The sequence below is a fragment of the Spea bombifrons genome, chromosome 1 (genome assembly GCF_027358695.1).
Source record: "Spea bombifrons isolate aSpeBom1 chromosome 1, aSpeBom1.2.pri, whole genome shotgun sequence".
Lineage (NCBI taxonomy): Eukaryota > Metazoa > Chordata > Amphibia > Anura > Pelobatidae > Spea > Spea bombifrons.
In genome coordinates, this window is record NC_071087.1 from 67,547,084 (window position 1) to 67,572,766 (window position 25,683).

Genomic DNA, 25,683 nt, shown 5'->3' on the forward strand with positions numbered 1-25,683 from the left:
TACATCGCATGCATTGTTTATTTTATTGGTTTATTGATCCATAATTGTGCCACTGAAAGTTTTATGTGAACCATGTGAAACAACAATCAGCAACTGCTTAAGCACACACACACACGCAAACCCTAGCCAAACCCTACTTCTGTGTGTAACTATGTTACTTTTGGGAGCCTGGTGGAAAATAACTTATGGACACCAGGCAGTGGTCATTTTCACTAGGATAACACTTGGTTGGGAGCTGATTTCTTTTACAGGTAACTTGGAAAATGTATAGTTAAAGTACATCAGTGTCTTTCCCTACAACCAAAATATAGGTTGATTTGTTCCCCCCAGCATGCATAAAGCATTTAGAGGGGAAACAGTGAATCCAACCCTATGCTTGTATTCACTAAGCCGGTTTGTAGTAGGCCAAAACTGGATAACCTAGGACCTTGTATGTGATACTGCTATATTGGCTTACATGGCCAATAAAGCCAATACATTTCACAACCCTATCTTTCACTCCCTCCTGACCATTTCTTTCTCTGTTTTGGCCTCAAAACATACAAAGTATTTACTTTGGGACTCCCTTTTATAGTTTTTTTTGCTTTCCAACAAGGTCTTGTCCTTAAAGCATGCACTGCAGTAGTGCTACCTCCCAAGGTATGCCTTAGAGTGAGACAATAAAAGGAGTTTCTCCTCCTTTATAACTGTCAATTTCCGTGATGTTTTTATATAGCACTCGTGTGCTAACATCCAATCTTTTTGATTCCATGAGGAAATAACGCTTGAAATCGTAATGTCATGCCACATCTACATTATGCCCATCCACAACCTGTCACTAGTGTTCACAAACAGCTGGATCTATGCCTTGCCCACATCAGGACTGCCTTATCCAAATCAAGACAGTCAGCAAGCATTCACTACATATTTGATTTTCTTAAGGTACACCTTACCGAGTACAGGCATATCGTTTAATATCATAATAGAAAGTTACGACACTGGATCCCAAATCCAATCTGTCAGTGCCTGGCGACAACAAACACGTATTGAAAAACAATCCCAAAAATCATTATTTTGACAAAGCATTAAATATCTCCCATAGCATTGTATGCAGACACAGGCTGCAAGCATGATAAGTCAATCAAACATATTTTAACAGAGTAAAATTAATCATTTTCAAAAGCATAATCCAGTTTCACAATTTTAGATGTAATTGATTCACACACTTTACCATTAAGAATGCAATTCTAATTTTCAGCAGACAAAAAGAAAAAAAAATACTTTTGTTGATCAACCAATGACTAGGAACACTTCTTGAAAGCAATAGGAAGTAAATTAGTAATTAACTAATTTAATGCAGAGGACAGTTATTAACTTGATTATAATACAGCAAAGTCTTTCCAGGTTATCTTAAGTTTCATAGGACGATAAACACATACTTTGTAGATGGTGATTGTTTTTATATATATAATACTTCACCTTTTTCCTATAAATAAAATGTATAGAATGTATTTTCCACATATAAATCTTTAACATTTGTCCAGTATGAAAAATGAGCAGGCAACATGACACCATGACAATACGCCCTACAAATCTTTTTTGAGCAGGTAGCTTTTTGAGTGTTTTTAATATTTGTAAAAAAAAACATATTTACTGCTTATATACAGCAGTCCCTGAAAAAGTGCTAGCCCCCAAAAAAACATTTTTCTTTATGTCATGTTCCTGATATAGTTTATGCATATACCTTAATATCCTGTCAGGCCTAACACTCCAGAAGACCCTGAAGACTAGAGGTATCTCATAAGGAATAACCATGAGACTGTGACTAAAACATACAATTGTATATTTTACGGATAAAAATTCCTTAGAGCCGCTTGGCAGTAGGTGATGATATCACTTGCTCTTCCACATTTAACCTACAGGCTCCAACACTTAAATTAAAATATCTGTAACAGATATTTATGACAATTAAGGCAAAGAAATGGAAATGCATCTGCATTTACTGGTATATGAAAAAGATTAGAATAGATTTATTGCCAAGTCATCGGCAAAATTCAGAAGGCACAGGACAGCTATGGGCATCTTTATTTAATGTTGTCTCCAGTATAAAAATAGTCATGTTTTTGGAAGTTTTCTAGAAGAAGAAAAATAACAATTGATGAATATTTATTTAAGAGCAAATTTTCTTGTAGAGTATAAAGCAGTTGTAACAGATCCAAGTTTATTTTTGGCTAGTAGCGTAGATCCATAATGAGCACTCGTGATTTTCATAATTGTAATAGTTTTTTTTTTTTTCCCAGAAGTACTTTTAACACAGTATATTGAAAGTGCAAATATGGCAATCTTTTGTTAAGTCGCATGAATTGTTATCTGCAGGCACAAGAATCCACTGTCATGTTGGGGTACACCTTCAGAACAACGTTCTTGTTTTCATCGAAAAAGAGAATACTGAGAGAAGACATCTTTTCTGGAACACAGCATGGCTCAGGAATCCCAGGGACCACACCCACCGCACGTACAATACTCTGGATAGTTGCATGGTTTGATGGCTTTAAAGACTGTAAAGGCAAGTAAGAAAACATTGAGAAAAGATTCATGTGGTGTATAGACATGAAAGAAATGGTAACTTTTAATAGCTACGCTACACAGGTACACAAAGGTATATATGCCTTTCAGGGTAGGACAAATGCAAAGTAAGGTACAATTTGGGGGACAAAAACTGGATAAGAATTGGAACGTCTCAATTTGCACATCTGGTCTCTAAACCTATCATACCTACGTACTGTAAAGCACGAGAGTACAACATCTGAAGCTTGATACAAGCAGTCCTTTGCAAAAAAAACATTTTACTATGAAAAATGTTTTTGTTTCAAATATAATTATGTCCCATAATGTAAAAAATTCTTGTAAATTAAATATATTTCAAATTTTATCATAATTAACTAAATAGGAAAATATGGATTAAGTGTATGAAGTTAATCAGCTACTCTTATTGAATAAGCCCTGTCATAAGTAAGGCCACCTTGCATCACACGGATTTTCACTGATCTGTGAGATCTATACAATTGAATATACCAACAGTGAATGCAGATGTTCTGCTCTCACAAGACTGTCAAGAAGGATTTGTCATCAATGAGAACTTGGCTTTGCTAAACTTATTTCCATCTGGCTTACTATAAACACTATAAAAACAGTGACCCGATTGACAAACCCACAGATGCCGTAGATCAGGGGTTCTCAAACTGCGGCCCTCCAGCTGCTGCAGGACTACATCTCCCATAATGCTCCTTCAGCTAAGGGGCTGGCTCAGGAGTATGGGAGATGTAGTCCTGCAGCAGCTGGAGGGCCGCAGTTTGAGAACCCCTGCCGTAGATAAAAAAAAATGAACACCACTTCAAGAGAAAAAAAAACAAAACACTTTACAATTTACTGGATGACCACAACAATTACCTCTGCAATTGGTTTAAATTTTTTTTTTATTATTATATGAATACGCAATGGAGCAATGTGTCTATTCTACAAAATACAATTGTTAAATCAAAATAATCATTTGCAACGTGTTTCTTCTCAAAATACAACTCATCGTTCTACTTAATACATATAACAAAAAAAATATCGTAGTTCAAAACTTCGATGCTATTAAGTCTTCTGACAATGAAACAAAAGGAAACTGAATTGGTATCTGGGTGAAATGCTAATAAGTGGTTTTACTTGGGAAGGTGTAGGTTAATTTTTTTTATCATTAATACTTTTTTATCATTAATACTTAATGCCCTATGGCTAATTTTAAAATGTCTTATTTACCAGCATCCAAAAGAATATGGCCTTGGGGTATTATAGCTTATTCACTAAATATTTTTTATCAGTGAGCAACTGAGTTTTTCTTTTTCATATAACACCAGTCATAAACCTTATCCAGCCCTTTTAGACTTCTGGGGAGCTCCCACTGGCGTCGGGGGAGTTCCCGCTGACGGCAACGGGAAAACCCCCCATTTAAAAGAAAAAAAATGGGCAGGGAGCGGGGCGTGTCAAGACCCGCTCCCGCGACCCGGAGGATTCGGGTCTTGACCCAGAGAACCGGAGGAGCAGCGCTCACCCGGCAATCTCCGGGTCAAACACGGACAGTTCCCAGGTATGGGAATGACCAGTTATACAAGGAAACAGAAGTTGGTCACTCTTGGTGAAAGCAGATACAAACCGATGGCAAACAATAGTAAGTGTTTTAGATATCGATAGTCTGGTCTTTCATGAAAAGATATAGCTAAAATACAAACAAAATACTGGCAGCGTAAAGAATATGAGCACCAGCAGCTGTTTGGTTAGATTACTAGACAGATGAAAGCATAGAGTTGCAGATTAGTGGCTAGGAGCACTGAAAGCTCAACAGAAAGTAAACCTAGCATTAGTTGTTTTAGCAGATGAGGGATGATGGATACCCAAAGGCACAAACAGAGGAAGGGAACATTTGACCTTACATCTAGTGATGTGAAACAACTATTACTTTTTTATAATTATGGATCCATTATATACATTAATCATTATGCTACATTTTAATCACTTTAGCAACAGTTTTTGCCTCTTTCAATGATTAAAAACTTTATTTACCAGAAAAAGGAATTTGATATGCAATCAATGTCAAGTGGCCATAATGAAATTTTAGGCACCAAGCCCAAGTTGTAATGAGTCCTATGATTTCCACAAGAGACAGGTGGACAAAATTTTTAACTTGGAAAATGCAAAAACTAAATCCAGAATTTCTCTCCTTGTAAACTGTAGAATTTAATATTGCTTCTTAAAAACATGTGCAATATCCAATTCCACCCAACCCCATGTCACAAGTAAGAATGGAAGCCAATTCACATTTTCAATTATACCGATAAAAAAGCCATACACAAAGTAGAAGTATGAATCATGGAGTGGAGGACAGGCAAAAAAATGTATCACTCTGATTGTTCTCCTCGATAAAGGTCACATAGTGATCCGGATCTGAAAACTAATGGGCACTAGGACAGCTTTTTTCAACTTGAATGATTTCTGCAAGTTTTGGCAACCAATGCCTGGGCACTGTACCCCCCTCTGTTATGTGTCATAATAACAACTGTAGCAGGCTGTTGGGAATTAGTTGCTGACTGTACTTTACTGATATTATAAAGACATACACCGATCAGCCATAACATTATGACCACTGACAGGTTAAGTGAATAACACTGACACTCTTGTTATCATGGCACGTGTCAGCAGGTGGGATATATTCGACAACAAGTGGACATTTCATCCCCAAAGCTGATGTGTTAGAAGCAGCAAAAATGGGCAAGCGTAAAGATCTGAGCCGAATTGTGATGGCTAGATGACTGGGTCAGAACATCTCCAAAACTACAGCTCTTGTGGGGTGTTCCCGGTCTGCAGTGATCAGTACCTATCAAAAGCGGCTCATGGAAGTAAAAGAAGTGAACCGATGACAGAATCATGGGTGGCCAAGGCTCATTGATTCCACATGGGGGATGAAAGTTGACCCGTGTGGTTAAATTCAACAGACGAGCTACTGTAGATCAAATTGCTGAAAAAGTTTATGCTGGTTCTGATAGAAAGGTGTCAGAACACACAGTGCATCACAATTTGTTGTGTATGGGGCTGTGTAGCTGCAGACCAGTCAGGGTGCCCATGCTGACCCCTGTCCATTGCCTACAATGGGCATGTAAGCATGTAAGAACTGGGCCATGGAGGAATAGAAGAAGGTGGCCGGGTCTAAAGAATCACATTTTCTTTTACATCACATGGATGGCCAGGTGCGTGCGTATCGCTTACCTAAAGAACACAGGGCACCAGGATACATCCATGGAGGCCCCACCTTGCAATTTACGGGATTTAAAAGATCTTCTGCTGACATCTTGGTGTCAAATACCACAGCACACCTTCAGAGGTCTAGAGAAGCCCATGCCTCGACGGGTCAGGGATGTTTTGGCAGCAGGTGGTCATGATGTTATGGATGATAGGTGTAAGTGGTAGTGTCTTTTTTGCATTCCAGATGCAAAAACCATGTAACTAATTTGCAGCTAATTCTATGATGTACTTTGTTGCGTGTTATTATACATTTAATACCAGAGTTTCAAGTATTGCTTCAAATCCCCACAAGTTGATAACTTAAAAAAAGTGATCAATAAGTTTATTGGGCACAAAAATGTGAAATACTGGGTAAAGAAAAAATCTGTAGAAAGTGAATAAATAAAAGGTCAGACTTTACAACCAAGAAAAGCATTCATGTTTGGATACTGTACAAGAATTTCCTATACATAAAACATCCCCCCTCCCCAAATCTCACTATTTTAACAACTACACTTACAGACCAGGCATAAAAATATTACTTATTTACAGCTTCAGAGGGCTTCTTAATAAAACAGCTGGGATATTTTATTGATTAAAAAAAAGCCCTATACAGTTCATAAAAAATGTTCCCCTTTCTGCCCAGCACTGCATGAAAATATATACAGATATAAAAGTCAGTTTAAAAATACTATTAAAATATTTACCGTACCTTTGGCATTGGGAACTGGCATGCACCTGAGCAGTAATAGGCATCAAAGGATTTAGGGGAAATAATCCATTCGCTCCAGCCGATGTCAGCAAAATCTACCTTGAGATAGCGTCGCGCACAGTTCTGTGGTTCATTCCACTGCTTCTTCCTAGCTTTTTTAAGAGTCTGTTCATCAAACTGAAGTGTTTGGCTTTTCTGTCGTCCACCCTTCCTCAGCTTCTTCTTATTTTTGCCTTTTTCAGACGGTCTTACTTTTTTGTAGGGTTTCTTTTCTTCCCATAATTCTTCATCTTCGTTGTATTGATACTCTGCTCCTGGGAGCTCATTATTTTGTAAGGGCAAAAGAACATCCGTGGATCGTCTTCTTCTGTGCTCCACTAATTCTGCCCCTTGATGTTGTTTACGGGTAAGATGATTTCGTTTGCCATGTAAGCTAGAAACAACACTATCTGGCTCTGAAATAGCTGAGTCATTAGCGTAAACCAAGATGTAGGGTTTTAGACCTAAGATCTGCCTCTGTCTTGGCATATCTGTTGTTATGTTGATTCCAATAAGAAGCTCACCATGGTGCTTTGCATCACGTAGAACAGGAGTGATATCTTTCCATTGCCAAGTGTCCCGGTATAGTGTAGATACATTGATGAGGAAATGTCCAAGGTTTCTGGTCTGGTTTTCCAATGATGTAAAACTCCACACAGTTAGCTCCAGGGATATCTCTGGTTTCATATGCCCATGTTGAAGGCAAAATAGTGAATGGGGACACTGATGGCTGGTGTTTAACAGATCTCCAAGATAATAATGTAATGTAGCTGAAAGGATGTTTTCTGACGTCGTCAAGGACGTCAAATTGAAAATGTGTTGATTTTCTACTTCACCTATAAAAATGACAATATGGCATTAGCAAAAAAGATCTATACTTTCAGAGACAGGTAGATTACAAAAAAATATTTTAAAAACTGTGTTGGAAAATATTGCATATCAGCATCATTGAAACTGACATAAATGGATTTAGTTTTTGATTTTATGGTCCCACTTTAAAAATCCCTAAAACGGAGCATAGTACTTACTAAGATCATAAGAAAAAATCAAAGATGTTTAAAAGTTAGAAATCAGTGTTAAAGCTTTGAGAGAAGTACTTAACCCAATGTGTGATCATTATTCAATTTGATTTTTTTGTTCTTGAGGATAACTCCAAATTGTTATGCAACAATACAAACTGAAATTTGAAACTCTAAGGAATCCATCCATGTATTTACAAGTGCAAAATGTTATTATAAAGGAGACACAGCTATCACATGTATTAACATACAGTGATATAATTAAACAAAAATATTGGATAGGTCACAGGACTTAGCCTGGAATGCCTGAGTTGATGTGTTCTATCTGTTTATAATCTGCTTATATTTAATACAAAGTGTACTTATATGTATTCTTTTAATAATAAGATTTTTTTGTTAACCTCCTTGGATACAACACCAACACAAAAATAAAGCACATTTTATCAGTATTTCCAACCTCCCTCTACAGGCTGTGACTACACCCACACTTGTGAACGCTACAGTAAAATAGACGCAAACATCAAGCAACACCAGAGGGCTGTAAAAAAAAACTGCATGGAAAATATAAATAAGGTTCAGCACATGTATATTTGAGGTCCTCAGATTGACTGGATAGAAACCAAAGAATGTGAAACAGTCACAGAGCCTACATACCCTCACAACTGTAATTTTAAAGATATATTTAAAAAACTCTTGTGGATGAATATATCAGCTTCAGCTTCAATATGTTGTAAGGCGGTAACATGCTCCCCTCTTGCTTCACACCATATCCAATGATTTCTAGACAAATGGGCATTATTAAACTGTCAAATAAAAAAATGTTACTCGAGACAAATGTTTTTTTTGGTTTTTAGAAAACAGGCACCAAATTTTCATCTTTTAATGATAACTCCATTTCTACTGCCTTTGTATGTGCAAATACATGCAAATACATATCCACACTATGTTACTCCACTCCCTGGCACCACTAATCCTAGTCTCACCTTGACACTCTAACACCATACACTGATACACAAACTAACATGCAGTAACACACACATATAGTATGTGCTGACCCCAAATACTAACACACACACACTCATGTAAACACCGTACACTAGCCTACACACATGCTGACACGCTCATACCAACATCATACACTCACACACATATGCCGACTCCATATACTCACACGCATGCTAATATTCTACACATACACAATCTAATACCATACAATAACACACACCCTTTCTAACACCATACACGTACACATCTCTCCATACAACCTGACACATGTCTGCTTACCTCCTACTACAGAAGGGTCACATAATGTGAGTTACATGAGACCCCTGAGACCGGAGAAGCTGCTAGGGGTATCAGCTAAGTGGATTGGGTTCATCTCATATTAGAGTAACATTATCTTGCTTAGTGATCTTAAAAGACTTTCAAAATACATTATGTGAATAAACTAGGATCACAATATCATTGGTTCCAATCTTTAAGTAACAAAAGCCTCAGTTACTTCATAATTTTTTTATTCCTAGTACCACATTGAAATATATTTTCAAAAATGTTCAGCTATATTTCAGCTGTATATTAGCCATTTGTATGTGTTCTCATTGTGTCATTTTATCCCAGTCTAATAGACAAACACTCCTTATGAGGGGAGAGCTGGAACCTGTTGCCACAGGGTGCAGACAAAACCAAGTGGCCCCATTGGCCTCTTGCGCCTCCCCCTCGGTAACATACAGAAATACATACACAGTCTACAAATATGCATAAACTAACACACACATTTACACACTAATGTTAACAAATATAGATTTACAAATAAAACCTCATGCTAATACGGTCACACATGCTAACATGCACACTTACATATAAGAACAATGCTAACACACACATTTACACATACACACTCATCCTAACACACGCTTACACACACCTGTGCTAATACACACACTTACATACTTATGCTAACACACACATATGCTCATAAAACTAAACATGCACACTCACACTAACAGACACGTACGCATACACACTCATGCCGACACAAACACTTACACACTCATGTGTGATTAAGATTGGGGCATTCTATTGTTTCCATAGACAGTATGATAAGGCGGGAAGGGATAAACAAAGCTATGACATATGCAACTAGATAATATGCAGTTGTCTGAAAAAAATGATATAATGAATAAAAAAAGAAATCAATGCTTTTGAAACTTTTATTTTTAATTTGCTAATTGGTGGCATTTCTCTTAAAATCAAAACATATTTCAAAAAAAGTGTTTTGTTTAGTATATTAGTCTTTTATTACTTTTTAATTAATAATGTTAAGACCACATGATACAAACAATTGTCCATTCTTTAAAAACCCAAAACACTATTGTAGTGGTGGCGGATAGAAAAAGTGCTCCTTACAAGATTAGGCTCTGGATCTGCCGATGTGACCTCCAGTCCTACTGCTGCGGCACAGACTTGCAGGTCTGTGTGCGTCTGCTGCGGAGCACTGAGCTTAGTCTTTTTGCCAAGTCTGTGCTGACGCTGCAGAGCAACAAGAGCTGAGTGCCCTGGGTAACACAGCAAGTGCTTCAAGTGCATTGCTAGCTAGATGGGGTACTAGATTATCAGGGAGTAAGCAAGTCTTGGGGGTTCAGAGCGGGAGGCAAAATGCAAGGTTAAAGCAGGGAAATCTATTCTTCAAAACATTACATTTTTTTGTAGGCCATGTTCCAGCTCTCTTTTTGACAGTTTTCATAACTGCTCCTTATTGTTCCGCCTGTTGTAAACAATGACTCATTGTTTATCACCCAGCCCGACAAGTTAAAATTCTAGGTAGGAAGGTAGCATTACCATAAAAAAATCAGCCACAGTGACTGGGAGAGAAGGTCAGCCAAAACAATACATGACTGACAACAATGGTTTTACTAAGGTCTGCATATAAACAAGTTTTATTGGAACAAAATTAGGTTTCTGTCAATGCTAACCTATATTATATAATTATATATTTTATTATATCATTTTAAAATCCATAAACAACTTCCTATAGATTTACTTAGTGTACAGAACAGTAAAATGTTGGACTAGAAAAAAGTACAGATTCACTTTAACTGTTAGATACTAAAGTGGACAAAATGAATAGCATATGCAGATAAATAGCGTGTCTTTCCTTCTACTACAGCTGTGTTTTTTCACAGTAAGGGGGCATGGACCTCAGCAGGCAATAAAATGTGTAGCTCAATACAATCTGGAAAGTTACATATTGGCTACCTCTGATTTTTGTAAATAACGGCTTATTTCCCCACATGATTGTTTTGTGAATTTGCCCTAGAATTTGGGAGTGTTGGGTAAATTGATATTAGAGCTCAAATACCAGTCTAATAACCACAAAAGTCATTTTATGAGCTGTAATATTACTTAAAATAAAATAATTTTCCTTCTGTACATACACTATATATGGTCTTTGAAAACTTTGTCCCCTGGGATACGCTGTACATTTTACAATGTAATTACTGTATTAAGTAGCTGAAAATGAAATGCGTGCCAGTAGGTGGCGACGCATTCTAAAAGATGTACAGATTTACAGAACCTTAAAGCGGGACAGAGCAGATTTCAATAAGTGTCAATGAGTGGAAAAATACATTAAATTTAAAATGTAAATACCAGTATGTCTGATAATGTAATAGAAAAATGACTGGAAATTTCAAGTCCTGCTCTACTCATAAAAGTGTACATTTTCCAATACACCCTATGAATTTTAAGCGAAGCCCTTCCGGTACTGACATATGGTATGTCACTTCTTAATTCCTTATCAGTTACCTGTTTTTCAAATACTTGCTAGATTATACGCAGATCTGAGCATAGCCAAGGGATGGAAGTACATTAGCATGAGTATGCCACCTACATACAGCTGTTTTGGGCTTCGATATCATCAGGGCAAGACAGGAGCAGCTCTGACATCATGCAGCAAAATAAAATACATATCTGTCAAGCCTACTCTGATGATATATTTGATTAATTTGTGATAAATTGTACAAAGTTGCCAGTGTGTGTATATATATATATATATATATACACTTACACACACACACACACACAGACATATACATACACTACAATGAGAAGTATGCGGACACCTGACTATCCTACCTATATGAAGTTGTTGGACATTTCATTCTATGCATTAATATGGAGTTGGCTCTATAACAGCCTCCACTCTTCTGAGTAGGATTACCACATGATTTTAGAGTGCGTCTGTGAGAGCAATTGTGAGGTCAGGCACTGATCCAGGATGAGAAGGCCTGCCTCGCAATCGTCATCCTAGTTCATCCCAAAGGTGTTCAATGAGGTTAAGATCAGGGCTCTGTGCAAGCCAGTCAAGTTCTTCCACTCTGAACTCGTCAACATTTCTCTATAGAGATGGCATGCCTATGTTCTTGATTTTATATACCCAATTGGTGTGGCTAAAACACCTACAATTAGGAGAGGTATTTTTGATTACATAGTGTAAAGGGTGATCACACCAAATTTTGAAAAAAAATTGTTCTGTTTACTTACTATGCATTCTGTCAAATGATCCAATGATCCAATTTTTTGAAAGCAATCTTACTTTACAGTATTGATTATCAGCACCTGCTTAAAGCATTTGCACAGTACTGTATATCATTTTCAGAAAGTATTTTCTGAAATGACTACAAGCCAAAACAAAATATGAAGGTTTCTTCATTAACCACTTAAGGACCAGGCTGTTTTTTACTTTTTGTACCATTTGGGACCAAGGCTGTTTTAACACTTTTGCGGTGCTCGTGTTTAGATGTAAATTTCTCTTCACTCATTTAGTGTACCCACACACATTATATATTTCAGCACAAGAAGGGCTTTCTACCATACCATGTTATTGATCATATTATCTAATTTCCTATAAAAAAAGAAATAAAATATGATGAAAAATTTTAAAAAAACCTTTTCTCACTTTTTTGGAAAAATCTTTTAATCTATCCAAAAAGCTAATGAAAAAACCTGCTAAATAGATTCTACTATTTGTCCTGAGTTTAGAAATACCCAATTTTTTTATGTTTTATTGCTTTTTCCTGCAAGTTATTGGGCAATAAGTACAAGTAACGTTTTGCTATTTCAAAACCATTTTTTTCCCAAAGCTGGTCATCCTGCACCATGTGCTATTTCGGGTATCTTTAAAGCCGGGCAATACAATCTACCCCATTAAACCATATATTTTCGAAAACTAGACACCCCAAGCTATTTCAAATACTGTTATTTTAACCTTTGCAGTTAAACCATGCATGAGATTCTACCACCAGCCTTTGCCAAAGTTTGTGGTAGTAATTTTTTTTCACACAAATTGTACTTCAGGTATAAATTTATAGCTCCGGGTATACGTCACTATCAAACAACACCCCAATATGTATTCAGCAACATCTCCCGAATATAGTGATACCACCTATGCATGGGTTTGTCTGGTGTTTGGGGGTTAAAAGGCCACATGTGCGCCCCCCCATTTTGGTCAGTCTGTACCTATGCCCTATCTTTGAGCCTGGGCCACCCCATCCAACCATTCATTCTTTTTTAATTTGAAATGTTTTTACTTTAACTCTTTCCATTTGAAGATTTTTGGGAAGATACAGCACTAATTAGCACTTGCTCATAATAATAAACTTTTTTTTTGGACTTCTTTTTAAAATTTTGCTGGAACTTTTTCCCATTTTTAAATTTTTTTAAAAAAAAATATTTTACTAATCACATTGTGATTAGAAAGCAGGGCTCCGTTGACTTGCATGGTTGAATGCAGTATCTGTATTCAACCTGCAAGTGGAGCCAGAGTTCTCTAGAGGGTCTGGAGACCTCTAGGTCGTCACCTGACCGTTTTTGCATGAGTTGTCTGACCCGTCAATGGATGTTAAGGGGTTAAACAGCATGGCCAACCAGTTGGCACCACTGACAAGAAGGACCATTTAGAATGCCAGTGTGGGCATAGCCATGTTCCCCTCAAATTCATTTGCACCCTACACAGGCACCAGACACGTTTTTCATATTTTTTCATCCCCCTGGCCCAGGTGCTCCAGGCTCCACTAAACAGCATGTTGGCAAAAATCACAGCTACATAGCTAGCTAGCATTTCTTGTCTAAGTAAGTTCCACAAATTAGCTAAGTCTTATTTGGGTATTTTATATTTACTTTGTTCTTGACAGAGTTTTTTTTTTTTTTTTATCCCAGCAAGCGTTAGCCATTTGCTGTAACAATAACTTATTTCCATAGTACGCAGCCACAAAATTCTAACTGAAAACATGAACATATGATAACCACTCTGAGTTTTGATTGACCGGGACCCTCCTCAGCTAATCCTCATTATTACATGCAACCCTGTGATGTTCAATAACAATATTTTACAGACAGTTTAAACCATTTATCTCCAGAATTCCTGGCTAGGATGTCTCTTTAAAGACATGTATAATCTTTTACAGGCTTGTTAGATGCAATTATTTGTGAAAAGAAAATTATTGTTTGTCTGGCTTAGTCCCACTTTGCGGCATAAGTTACAGCTGCAAAAAAGGAAGGGAAAAAAAGGTCAGGTAAGCTCACACTGTTGTTTTTCTCTGTGTGTGCGAGGCAATGCTTTACATGCCCACAGGCAACAGGTTATCTAGACTGACTTAAAGGTTGTCAAAATCAATTTACAAAGCAAAAAACATTTCTCTTATATTCTGGTGTACAATCCCTAATGTTCAAGAGTATGTAAACAAACTACAGACACAGGATTTTGTTTTCTTGGAAGAAAACTGGATAAACCTAAACAAAAAGCTGCAACACGGTCTAATAAGCTTTTATCCATCACAAAACTTATGGTAACTGTTTCATGAGGGACTCGATAAATAGTAATTGAGATTAGGATCTAGGCAGAGGAAGCTTTAGTTCTGAATTTAGAAATGAATGGATTTCTACGACGTCTTGACAATGTAAACTTGGGGTTATTAGGAAAGAAAAACTGTTCTGTACTGTTATGCAATAGTTTTCCATAGTTATAATATTACAGAGCTTCTAATATCTATTTTTTTATTGTTATTAATATGCCCATGGGGTTTTTAAAACACTGCAGTACAATGTTGTCCAAGTTTTTTTATGACATGGAGCAATTATCCGACACATCTCACCCTTAATGAGAAACAATCTCTTGCAGTGCAGCTTGTGGAACATATTTTACAGGCATAACTCACTTTAAGACATTCATTTTAAGGACACTGGCGAGTAAGGACATGGTGCAGCACAACCATTCCCCTCTTTACGTACGCTCGCTTCTCAAGAATGACCACAAAACAGCATGACGGCAGCCCGTCAGTTCGACCCAGTGCAAGCAATAAGTGAAAAAGGTAGTGCTTCGCTTTAAGTACATATTTGTTTTAAATAGATGTTTTGGAACCCATTGTGTACATTAATGTGAGGTATGCCTGTAATTTGCAAAAAAAGTGGTTTCAGTGATGATGGTCATCAGGGTACTCCTTAAGATGAAAATTCCACTTACGGACCCAACCACAGATGTTTATTCACATACTACACTATAGTACTATCCATCTGGATGTTTTTATCCACTATGAATGCACTGATACAATATTCACATGTTTCCTACTACTTCACTACAAATTCTGCTGTTGGGGCAACATTTGGAAATATTTTGTCCAGGACAGTGACAAGTTTATTGACTATCATAACTTCTTGGACCACACAGCATCTATTTCCATCCTTTTTCTATAGTACAAAACTACAAATACAGTCTTCTGTATTCCTTGCTTTCATGTATTTAATTTTGTCATGAAAATGGCTTGCATAATATTTTGCACTACTTCATGTGATTAGCAACTCCATTTGACAAAACAAGCATATGACATTTAAGTGCAGTACGCCTTAAAACTGGAAACACTCCTTGGTGAGGTAAGGATCTTGCTCAGCTACTTATAGCTCACTACAGGGAACAAGTATGAAATAATAGCTCCAGGGACAAATGGCTTTCTCATCAAACCTGAAGTGATGAGGACTGGGATGGGAGAGCCACATGAAACTCCACTATTTTTGAAAAAAATACTATACTTAACTTTAACAAAATTTTTCAGATGATTCGGCAGGTAACTCATGCCTACTCTTGAATCCTGTTTTAAATGCTGATGCGTCCACAAAGTAAGGTACCCTAGTACTATTTGTTTTTTGTTGGAAGATTCAAAAAGTGCACACTTACTTTGCGTAAAGATATAAATACCTTAATGTTTATGGCAGGGGGTATGCAGTGCAATTTATTTACCATATGGATAAAATATATATATATATATATATATATCAATATATATTGTCTAAAATATAGATAATTTAGGCTGATAAAGTCAGAAGTGACTCACTTTTAAGTCTCCTAATGACTGGTCATATACTCTACTCCCTCTCTATGTTACAGGAAGCCCAGCCACAAAGCTGTAGCAAGCATCATATGCCCAATGTTCCAAAACCACAGGACAATTAAAAATACACATTAATAAAGTTTCATCTATAAAAAAAGACATCCCTTAAACCTGTCCTTGAAAGGGGACACTATTAAACATATATAGCTTGCCTAAATATCCATTGTGCCAATGATAACACACTATGTTAAGGACAAACCATGATTTCAAACATATCAAGCCTAAAGTGAAGGTTAACTTCATGTTAAGGCAGATACTCTGGAGCTATACATTTGCTAGCAATTATTCTAGAACCATATGTGGTTTTCTCATGCGCTATACCCTTGCACCTAACATTGTTTACATTATTCTGGGCTAGATGCCAGAAAGATGGATAGCAACTACTTCACATGCAGTTTTAAAGGGACACAACTTAAGTTTGTAGAATTTTATTGTATCGTGCTGTCATACAGGATAAAAACGTAAACATATACCATCTCGGCTGTCTGTAGAGATTGTTTAGAAATATCCCTTACATAATAGTTATAAAATAAATGCTCAATGAGGCTAAATGTCCATGGCTATATGGAGCTGTATTGCAATGGAAAACACAGGGTAATTTTATTTAATTCAAAATCTGAGCATGTGGCTGTTTGTTTGGTTTGTTATACGTATAGACCAGACAATCAGCTGGGTTGTTGACACAAATTAGATGTCAGCACATAACTAGTTCTTCCGAATATTGTTATTATTATGCAATATCTCCCTAAATAAGTATAGAATTGCAAAGGGTAGGTTCAACTATTAAGGCCCCAATGTACCTTAAAACAGTAAACCCTATATAATATTAAAAGATGAAGGTAGATCATGCTGTATGTTTTTGTTACTGAAATATTTTTAGCTTCCATAAAAATTTTAGAAGCACTGTGATGACATATTTATACATGATATATACATCAATAGTTGGGGTTATTGAAAAATAGTTTTTCTTCCTACATCTTGCAATACTTTTATTAGAGTTGTGCAATGACTATTAATGCCAAACAGGATTGTTTAGGGTGGAAGTGGAGAGAAACCTAACTCATTAGATTTGATCACGTCCCAGAAGTCAGCAGTAATCGCCCTTGCCCAAAAGAACTGCTGTAAATCTGCTTTATGAATAAATAATAATGCTAGGGTTATCTCTGAGAACAGAACTATTGACATACAACCAGCAAAACAAGATCAAAATCCTTTCATCACGAATGTCCAAACAGCCCTAGAATCAACTAAGAACTACAGAGGCGCCCATGTGTTTTTCAATATTTATTATAATAATTTTATAATGATATTTATTATTTTATCAATCAATTTGACTTCAATCAAGCCTACAAATACCATAATCTCAAATGACTCAAGTAATTCAAAAGTCTGTTTTAGCATAAAAGATGATTTTTAATGTCCTCTACCTAATATAAAGTTTCAACACTATGATGTCAGATGAATAAGTACATGCACAATTTTAATAATGGAATAATGCAGGTTAAATTAAATTGCCTGTGGTTATTAAAACTTTTAGCATAGTGTGTATGAATCATTAATTAAAGTAATACATATATCAATAAAAAAGATATGTAACAAGCAGTATTCTGATCTGGAAAAGACTAGAGAGAATCTGAGAGACTAGAGAGAATCTGTTTTCCTGCTCATGTAATTGGAATCTATAATTATTAACATAACTTATAAAGTGTGGTACAGCTTGTTTAAGCAGTACTTAACCAACTGGGACTGGTTAAGCAAACAAACTTAGTGTTTATTTATATAGGACTCTTGGTACATTTCTGTATACTAGTGACAGTGGTTAAAGCATTCTTGTAATGCTATTCAAAACTTTTCTATTGGGTATGCTTACAAGATTCAAGAAAGTACAAATCACTTATGACAATGGTGGCTAATAATTTGTAATATACAGTTGTGAATACGTAGAAAACAAAGCATGAGGAGTTTTCATTGTACAGCCCTGCGGAATATGATGGCGCTATATAAAACAATAACAGTGACAGTATTCAATTTCATATATCGCTCTTGGTGAAAATTTAGTTTCTTTCCAAGGTCAACTGGGTGAGTGATTTTATTCCCTATAAATGAAGTTCTTGGAGAACTGGCTAAAGACATACTCCCACCCATCATACAAACATGTCCAGAGATCTGGAAAATGTATTGCATATCAAGATGATAAGGGAGTTGAGATTCAAAGCAGGTGTTACATATTCAACGTCTGAAGTTTTATGTTCTTAAGGAAAGACGTTCAGACAATTTAAATAGATGATGTGTATTTAAAGAACAAAATTAAAAACATATGTGTTTAAAGAGACATTTACCCACAGCTTCTTCCCCTCCCCCAAAACCTCCGTAGGCTACTCAAATTGTTTCTGTTAAATGCAGTGGAGGGCTGGTCTGTGGGGATGACATTATCGTTAGTATGTCTAGAAGCTTTTGAGGCACTTATAATATTAATTTTGCTCGTACTGTTAAAAAAACACTAGGCGTTAACAGATCAATTCACATTTGTAACATGTCATGTTTAGTATTATGAATCAACTGAGATATAGTGAAGAAACAAAAACGTCTTAAAAAGGACCATATTCAGTATTTGGGAATATGGTGGGTCAAATAGGTAATTTCAATAAGTCAGGTTATATGTTTAAAATGTACCAAGACATATGATTCTCATAAAAAAGAGCCACCAATATTACTTTCATTGTTATCTACACTAAACATATAAGTTCCGATAAAATAGAAAGTTATTAGATGTTAAAATAACATGCCTATTCAGCAGGAATTTCTCCATGTAGACATCGCCCTATTTACTTTTCCACAAATAGGTGTTAACTATTGGATACACCTCTTCCACCTGCAGTGCTAACATTTAACTCTTGACATTTTTTTACCGGTTCACCTGATACTGGCGTCAGTGTCAGACCCCCTCACCTTAGAGGGGACTAATGTCCAGGCCTACTGAACATCACAAGTTTTCTACAGGCCACAATTGAACCATGAAATATGTGAAACCAAAAGATGTTTTCAATCTCACAAAGTCTATATCTGGATTATTTCCCAAGAATAGTGATAGGTGAACATTACTTAATCTAAGGATGGCTTTGAAGGATTAATTTAACCTATAGCTAAATCCAAGATGCACTATGCTTGTGTTGACTGTTGTGCTTCCACCTCTTGTAATTTCTACATCTACTAGTAACATCACACTTAGCATACACTTTCAGCTACTGGCCATCAAGAGACACGACACGTTGAAGAACATTTTATGAGGTGAAATGTAAGTTTTCATATATAACAGAACAGCATTTTAATCTTAAAATATATTTAGAATGAATAAAAATAACATTTTAAATTAATTAAATTAAAATGCATGTAAAATTAAAAAAATATAATTTAAATGTAAAATTGTCTAATTTTATGGATACAGGTGCATTTATCTGTTTTTCAGTTTAGAAGAAAACAACTATTATAACAGCTTGAGTCCGGCTGAATTTCCAACCTAAAATAATTTAGAAAGTGTAAGATAGAAAATATCTATGCCCAAACCACCCCTTTCTTATATAGGAATTGTTAAGTGGCTTTACTTTACCTTTAAGAACACTATGAAGGAAGCAGTTATTCCAAAGTACTGATTAAACTACAATCTAGTGTGCCAAAATGCGGGTTAATCATTGTACAGGAAAGATGCTTAGGACTAAATATTTTGTATCAGAAGAATTCAATGTTTTTTTCCATGTTTTCCAGAAATATGTTACTAAATAATGAGTCGTATTTAACACTGTATCACTGCTAAAGCATCAGATGGTGGTTGAGAGCTTCACAGATGTCTGGTTTCTAATTAAGACCAGCATCTTAAATGTATAATTTTAGAAAACAACAATTTCCAAGAACTCTCCTCCCACTCACATCATGGACCTCATTTAAAGACTCCTTCATGGTTAATGATGAAATAATTTGTTGACGAAGAGGTAAATGGCTCTTTAGATGCTTTCTAAGTACAACGCAAAAAAAAATATATAATATATCATAGTTATAATTCTGAGTCAGGATACTAAAAACATAACAATCGTTGTGGAAATAAAAAGAAATATTCCTGGAGATTTCCTCTCACTCGGCATCCCTCAGTCTCCACGCAGGCAAAGCAGGGAGACAGAGGCCTCGCGCACAGCGGACTCCTGGAAGATAAGTGAACGTCAAAGGGTGGAGATGGTATATAGTGAGAAGGGGAGGAGAGGGTCGATAGTAAAAAGGGGGGTATATAGTGAGAAAAGGGGGGGAGAGGGGGTAGATAAAGAGAGAATGAGTGAGAGAATGAATGTGTGGATGCAATGTGTGAATGAGTGAGAAAATGTAAGAATTAATGTGTGGATGAATTGTTTGAATGAGTGAAAGAATGAAAGAACTAATGTGCGGATGAATTGTGTGAATGAGTGAGAGAATAAATGACTGTGTGAATGAATTATGTGAATGAAAGTGTGAATTAGTGAAAGGCAAAGATGATACGAGCAGGGTGTTTGAGCCTCGGGGACCAAGATGGCACAGGCAGAGTGTTTATGGGTTAAAGATGGCACAGGCCAGACTGTTTGGGGACAAAGTTGACTAATGCTTTGCTTTTTGTTGACAAAGATGACAAGTCCTGTGTGTGTAATTTGGGTGCTGGTCAGGTTCTATGTGGACAGTGTGGACGCCAGTGCTGGCCTTTGGGGTGTACAACCTGTGATCTGTGCCTATAATTTAGGGATCAATTGATCTATACCTGCAGAGCTGGGTTTGTGTGCTATGCTATGTTTCCATACATTATTTATGCATACCTGCAAATACAGTGTCTGTATGTCTTATTCAGTTGATCAATACCTGCAATGCTGTGTCCATGTGTTGTTTATTTGATCTATACCTTCAGTACTGAGTTTACATGTAATTTCCAGTTGATCTATACCTGGAATGCTATGTTTCCATACATTATTTATGTATACCTGCAAATATAGGGTTTGTATGTCTTATTCAGTTGCTCTATACATGCAAATCCTGTTTTATGTGTTGTTTATTTTATCTATACCTGAACTACATGGAGTGAGTAAAAGAGAGGTATGGCTTAGTGAATGAGGGGACAAAGAGAATTTGGTGATAATTTGGTGATATATCGGCAGCAGGGGCTAATATTAAAGAATGAAAACTAACTGCCAGTTCAGCTGTTATTTTGAAATCATATTTCAATCACGGTCTTTACTTCAAAGAGATAAGTACATATTATGCAGTTAAAAATGCATGTCTAATGCATATATATTTATACACACCTGTGTGTGTAATCTCATGTGCTTCATAGTGTGTTCTTTAGTGGCAGAAATAAAATGTGGTCAACCTAATGGGCAGCTGTTTTGTCCTTAATGGGACATACTGGCTCACTGCTACTTTGCACCAGAAATGCTCATTGTAAACATGTATGAAAATAATTGTCAATTTACCCATGTTCTGCTGTTAGTCGTTTGAGGGATTTATGCTACTTCTCATTGAAAGTGTTGCATGGCTAAGCATAATTAGGTTAGGGGATATAAAGCCTTCAAAAAGTGATATCATAAAATAAAAAAAAATAGAGAAAGTTCCCTTTTGGAAAAACTAAAATCGTATACTATGGAGTTTCATTCTCAATTTGAAATGTATCCAGCTATTTAGAGCATTGTGAATCTACCCCAATTTGTGACATTGTGCGTGGTGGCAAGAAATCCTAGTGCAGGGAAGACAAGGGGTTTATCCACAGGGAGAAAATCTGAAGCAAAGTGCTTAAAGTGACGCAATCTCCATAGCAACCAACATACTGTTCTTCCTGGCTGCACAACTTTTACAGATTCATCAGATCTGCTCTTTATACATAATTCCTCGTTGTATCACATGCAATTTAAAAACATGCATGTCCCTAACATGTTCAGCTGAGCAGTAAAATGGTTAAGAAAGAAAAAAGTATATGGAATGGTTGCACCTGCAGCTCACAGTATGTTTTTCCCAAATAATCTATTCCTGTTTCTCTCTGCGATGAGACAAAATTAACTGTTTGACATCCACAGAGAGCAAAACATTGCACTGCTCTTTTAGATCATTCTATCTAGGAAGAAAGCAAACTTTCCCAAACTATCTACCTGCTGCAAAGTGCATTCAATATTACAATTCAATAATTCAATTATTTATTGACATTGACTCTAGAACACATATTGAAAAATATACTTTCATTTTATATTCTGAGTTGTTCGTTTTTTAATCTTAAGAATAATTTCGATAACACAAAAATACATATTTTGGGTGGACATTCATCTATAGAACTAAAAGCTTTTGTTTGATCTATATATCCATTAATAATCCTCAGCAAAAGGCATATGCATTTACAACGTCAGTAAATATATAACATTTTTTAACAAGTTTGAGTTAAATATCTTGTACAAGACATATCAACGAAATATCTTGGTACTCATATTGATGTTACACTCTAGCAGAATTACTATGAGAGATTCGGAATAACCGTCTATCTAGAGAATAGGAAGGAAAAAACTGAAACCTCACCTTAAACTAAAGCTACAAATCAATTGATATTTTCCCAAATATGCTGCCAAGATGCAATATCTCTGCGTTACCATAAGAAACACATGCCGGCAGGCATTCCAGTTATTCGGTGAATGTGAGTATTGTAAGAGAAACAAATAGGGTTATGACACTTACAGCATACATTGCTTTGACAGGTTTAAAAGTGTGCACGGGCTAACATCTGTAACCCGGGGCACAATGCCAGGGATAAATGAACCCCTCATCGTATCACAAACAGTGAAAAATGATATACTATCCAAGAGCACTTGTTGATTTATCAGCATTGTTCTTTTTTCACATGATCTATTAAATATTGATGGATTATAGGGTTTGTTTTGTTTTTAGCTGCCAGACACTACTTCTACTGTCATCTGGAAAGGCATCTAAGCAAGTTCATTAGGGATCATTTAGCTGGGTGTTAGAAAGCAGCAGCACCTAATTCCCCAGGTCCAGTGGATCGGAACATAAAACAGCCGGCTACACGCAATGGGAATTTTATTCCACAGTAATAAATGTATTCCTTCAGCTGTTAACATATACATACTTGCTTATGCGATATTCCAAAATAAGCAGGGCCGGATAAACCCACATATGCTAGTTTAAGTCATGCTGAGGATCATGGGAGTTGTAGCTCAACATAAGAGTTACCTGGCTGCCGTTTGTTTTATGTGTTTTAATGTCTACTGCCTAACACTTAATTTTATATATAAACATATATCACAGACAGTGATCAATCATCAACTATGTAACTACTGAAACATTTTTTTGGGGCAGTTAAGAGTTTCGTCATAGATTTATTTAAACTGGCAACATACGAGTTATGTGTAAAGTGCAAGTGTGGAGCAATCACCATGGAAACCTAAATGTAAAATCTGACTGCTCCAAATGTAACATTCTCATTATACCAAACACTAAGTCCTAGCAGTTTTACATTAGTGTCATTCAATAACAATTAAGCGAGGACTTTGTGTGTCCTACTGTATGAGCAAGTAGCCCTGCAAGTGCCAGTGTGCATCAGTACTGTTGTGCTGTGACCTTTGGCAGCCAAAGGGTAAATAGTGTCAAAGTACTGGTTAGGATGATTTACTGACTGTTAACAGCCACAATATACACAGCACGATACACTGCCAGCACTGCCAACGTAATGGGTGTCGCCTAAACTCAATGGGGTCTCTGATCAACCACCGTGCCAAGCAGCTTAAAGGCTGCTTTTAATATTTTAACCATACGGGCAACTAGATGTGGCGGAATCTAATGCTGTCCAATGTCAGCAGTGTATGGATCTTAAAAGGGAACCCTCGGGCTAAAAAAAAATAGAAATTGGCATCAGTGATGAGACTCGTTTCGATCTCTTACTTGGCTTTGCAGAAAATGAAGCGCGATCTATTGGTAACTATTATTTCACTGGGGTTAGTATGTATAACTGATGCGCAAAGCGAATTAATGAATTCATTATGCAGGGTGTCAAGGAGCTGACTAATAAAACATTTTCCTCCCTGGCTCGTAAAAACACAGCCATTTATTGTTATCGTCAGTCAAGGGCTTGATGTACTCACCGCTCAGTGATCTGAAGCTCCTCACTGTGTTCCCGTCCTGGAGAGGGATCTGATGCGGTGATGAAGACTCCCTACCTCTTCCTCCAACACCGCGGTATTTATCATAAAGCCGTAACATATGCTCCGAGACTGTGTCTCCCAGAGGTAGAACGGCAGAATCACCTACTCCAAGGTGTACCCCGGCACCCACTATACCACCCTTCATCAGCGCTCCAAAGCCTAGACCCAGGCTATAGCACACCCACAGCAGTAGCAAAGTACCACAACGTGCCATTCCTAGATATGCCCAAAGGAGGGTAATTGCGAGATGCAAAACGTGTATGCGGACCACCAATGTTACAATGTCAATCCTTCTCAATGTACAGTTCAGTCTTCACAATTTAATACAGATTTCAGAAAGCAACACCAGAAAAGAAAGTTTTTCTTTTTTTTTTTAAAACCTTGTTAATTGATGGCTAAGAAATCCCAGATTGGTATTCAAGGGAGATGCTCTAGGAAAGTTTGAAAAAGTCCCAGCAGTGCGTGCAGGTGGACTTGGAAGACTTCTGCTTGAGTGTCAGGGCTGCCCCGATGCCTCGGTATCTGTGATCTCCGCGGCTGGCCAGCGCTCAGACTGTTCCGAGAGGCGCTGCTTGCCGGTGGTTCTGTGAGCGATTCCTGGGGTTGATCCAGTTTAATATTGCAGCTAATCGTGGGTCCCTGGTGTGACCAACCTGCAAAGCCCGCGCTAGCCAAGTGTGCAGCCGTTCACTCTTCTGCCTCTCCGTCTTGTCCCTGCTCTGCAGATTGCCTGCGTGTTCTTATTGCTGGTCCTTTACATTCATCCTACAACCACACCTCTCAAACTCCACCCTTTGCTGAGTGGATACCGCCCAACCTTTCTATTATTATAACATTTTACTCCTCCTGAACACCTAAAGTGTGAAGGATTCTCACCCAGTACATGCTGAAGACATGAAGTCTAGATATATGTTTGTGTGTGTATGTGTTTGTGTGAGTGAAAATTGAGTCTTTATGTAAAGTGGCTAATTTGGCTTATTTTTAGCAATCACCCCTGGCCAGTAGTGGGATTCACTTCTTTAGTTACCACTTCCGAGCTTTCTTACTAAAAAATAAAAACCTCACACACACAAACACACAGACTCAGGCGGTCTCACACACACACACACACAGACTCAGGCAGTCTCACACACAGACTCAGGCAGTCTCACACACACAGATACTCAGGCAGTCTCTCTCTCACACACACATACTCAGGCAGTCTCTCACACACACAGAGACTCAGGCAGTCTCTCACACACACAGACTCAGGCAGTCTCTCACACACACAGAGACTCAGGCAGTCTCTCACACACACAAACTCAGGCAGTCTCTCACACACACAGACTCAGGCAGTCTCTCACGCACACAGACTCAGGCAGTCTCAAATACACACACAGAGACTCAGGCAGTCTCACGCACACAGACTCAGGCAGTCTCACGCATACAGACTCAGGCAGTCTCACGCACATACAGACTCAGACAGTCTC

General features: G+C 37.1%; 1 protein-coding gene across 1 annotated transcript; it reads right to left on the reverse strand.

Moving 5' to 3' along the window:
* Positions 1-1,720: 1,720 nt before the first annotated feature.
* BMP3 (bone morphogenetic protein 3) lies at positions 1,721-24,883 on the reverse strand. Its single transcript, XM_053463209.1, has 3 exons — positions 24,155-24,883; positions 6,512-7,386; positions 1,721-2,537 (listed from the first exon to the last, which is right to left on the reverse strand). The coding sequence occupies exons 1-3, from the start codon at positions 24,426-24,428 to the stop codon at positions 2,346-2,348; spliced, it is 1,341 nt and encodes a 446-aa protein (XP_053319184.1). The 5' UTR covers positions 24,429-24,883; the 3' UTR covers positions 1,721-2,345.
* Positions 24,884-25,683: the final 800 nt, after the last annotated feature.

What these genes read in the sequence shown, in the direction of transcription:
- BMP3 (XM_053463209.1), bottom strand. Translation starts at nt 24,428, where the DNA reads ATGGCACGTTGTGGTACTTTGCTACTGCTGTGGGTGTGCTATAGCCTG. An exon ending in GAGCTTCAGATCACTGAGCG is followed by an intron (nt 7,387 to 24,154) that starts GTGAGTACATCA and finishes TCATTTTTATAG; the next exon opens with GTGAAGTAGAAAATCAACAC. An exon ending in GCCAGTTCCCAATGCCAAAG is followed by an intron (nt 2,538 to 6,511) that starts GTACGGTAAATA and finishes TTGCCTTTACAG; the next exon opens with TCTTTAAAGCCATCAAACCA.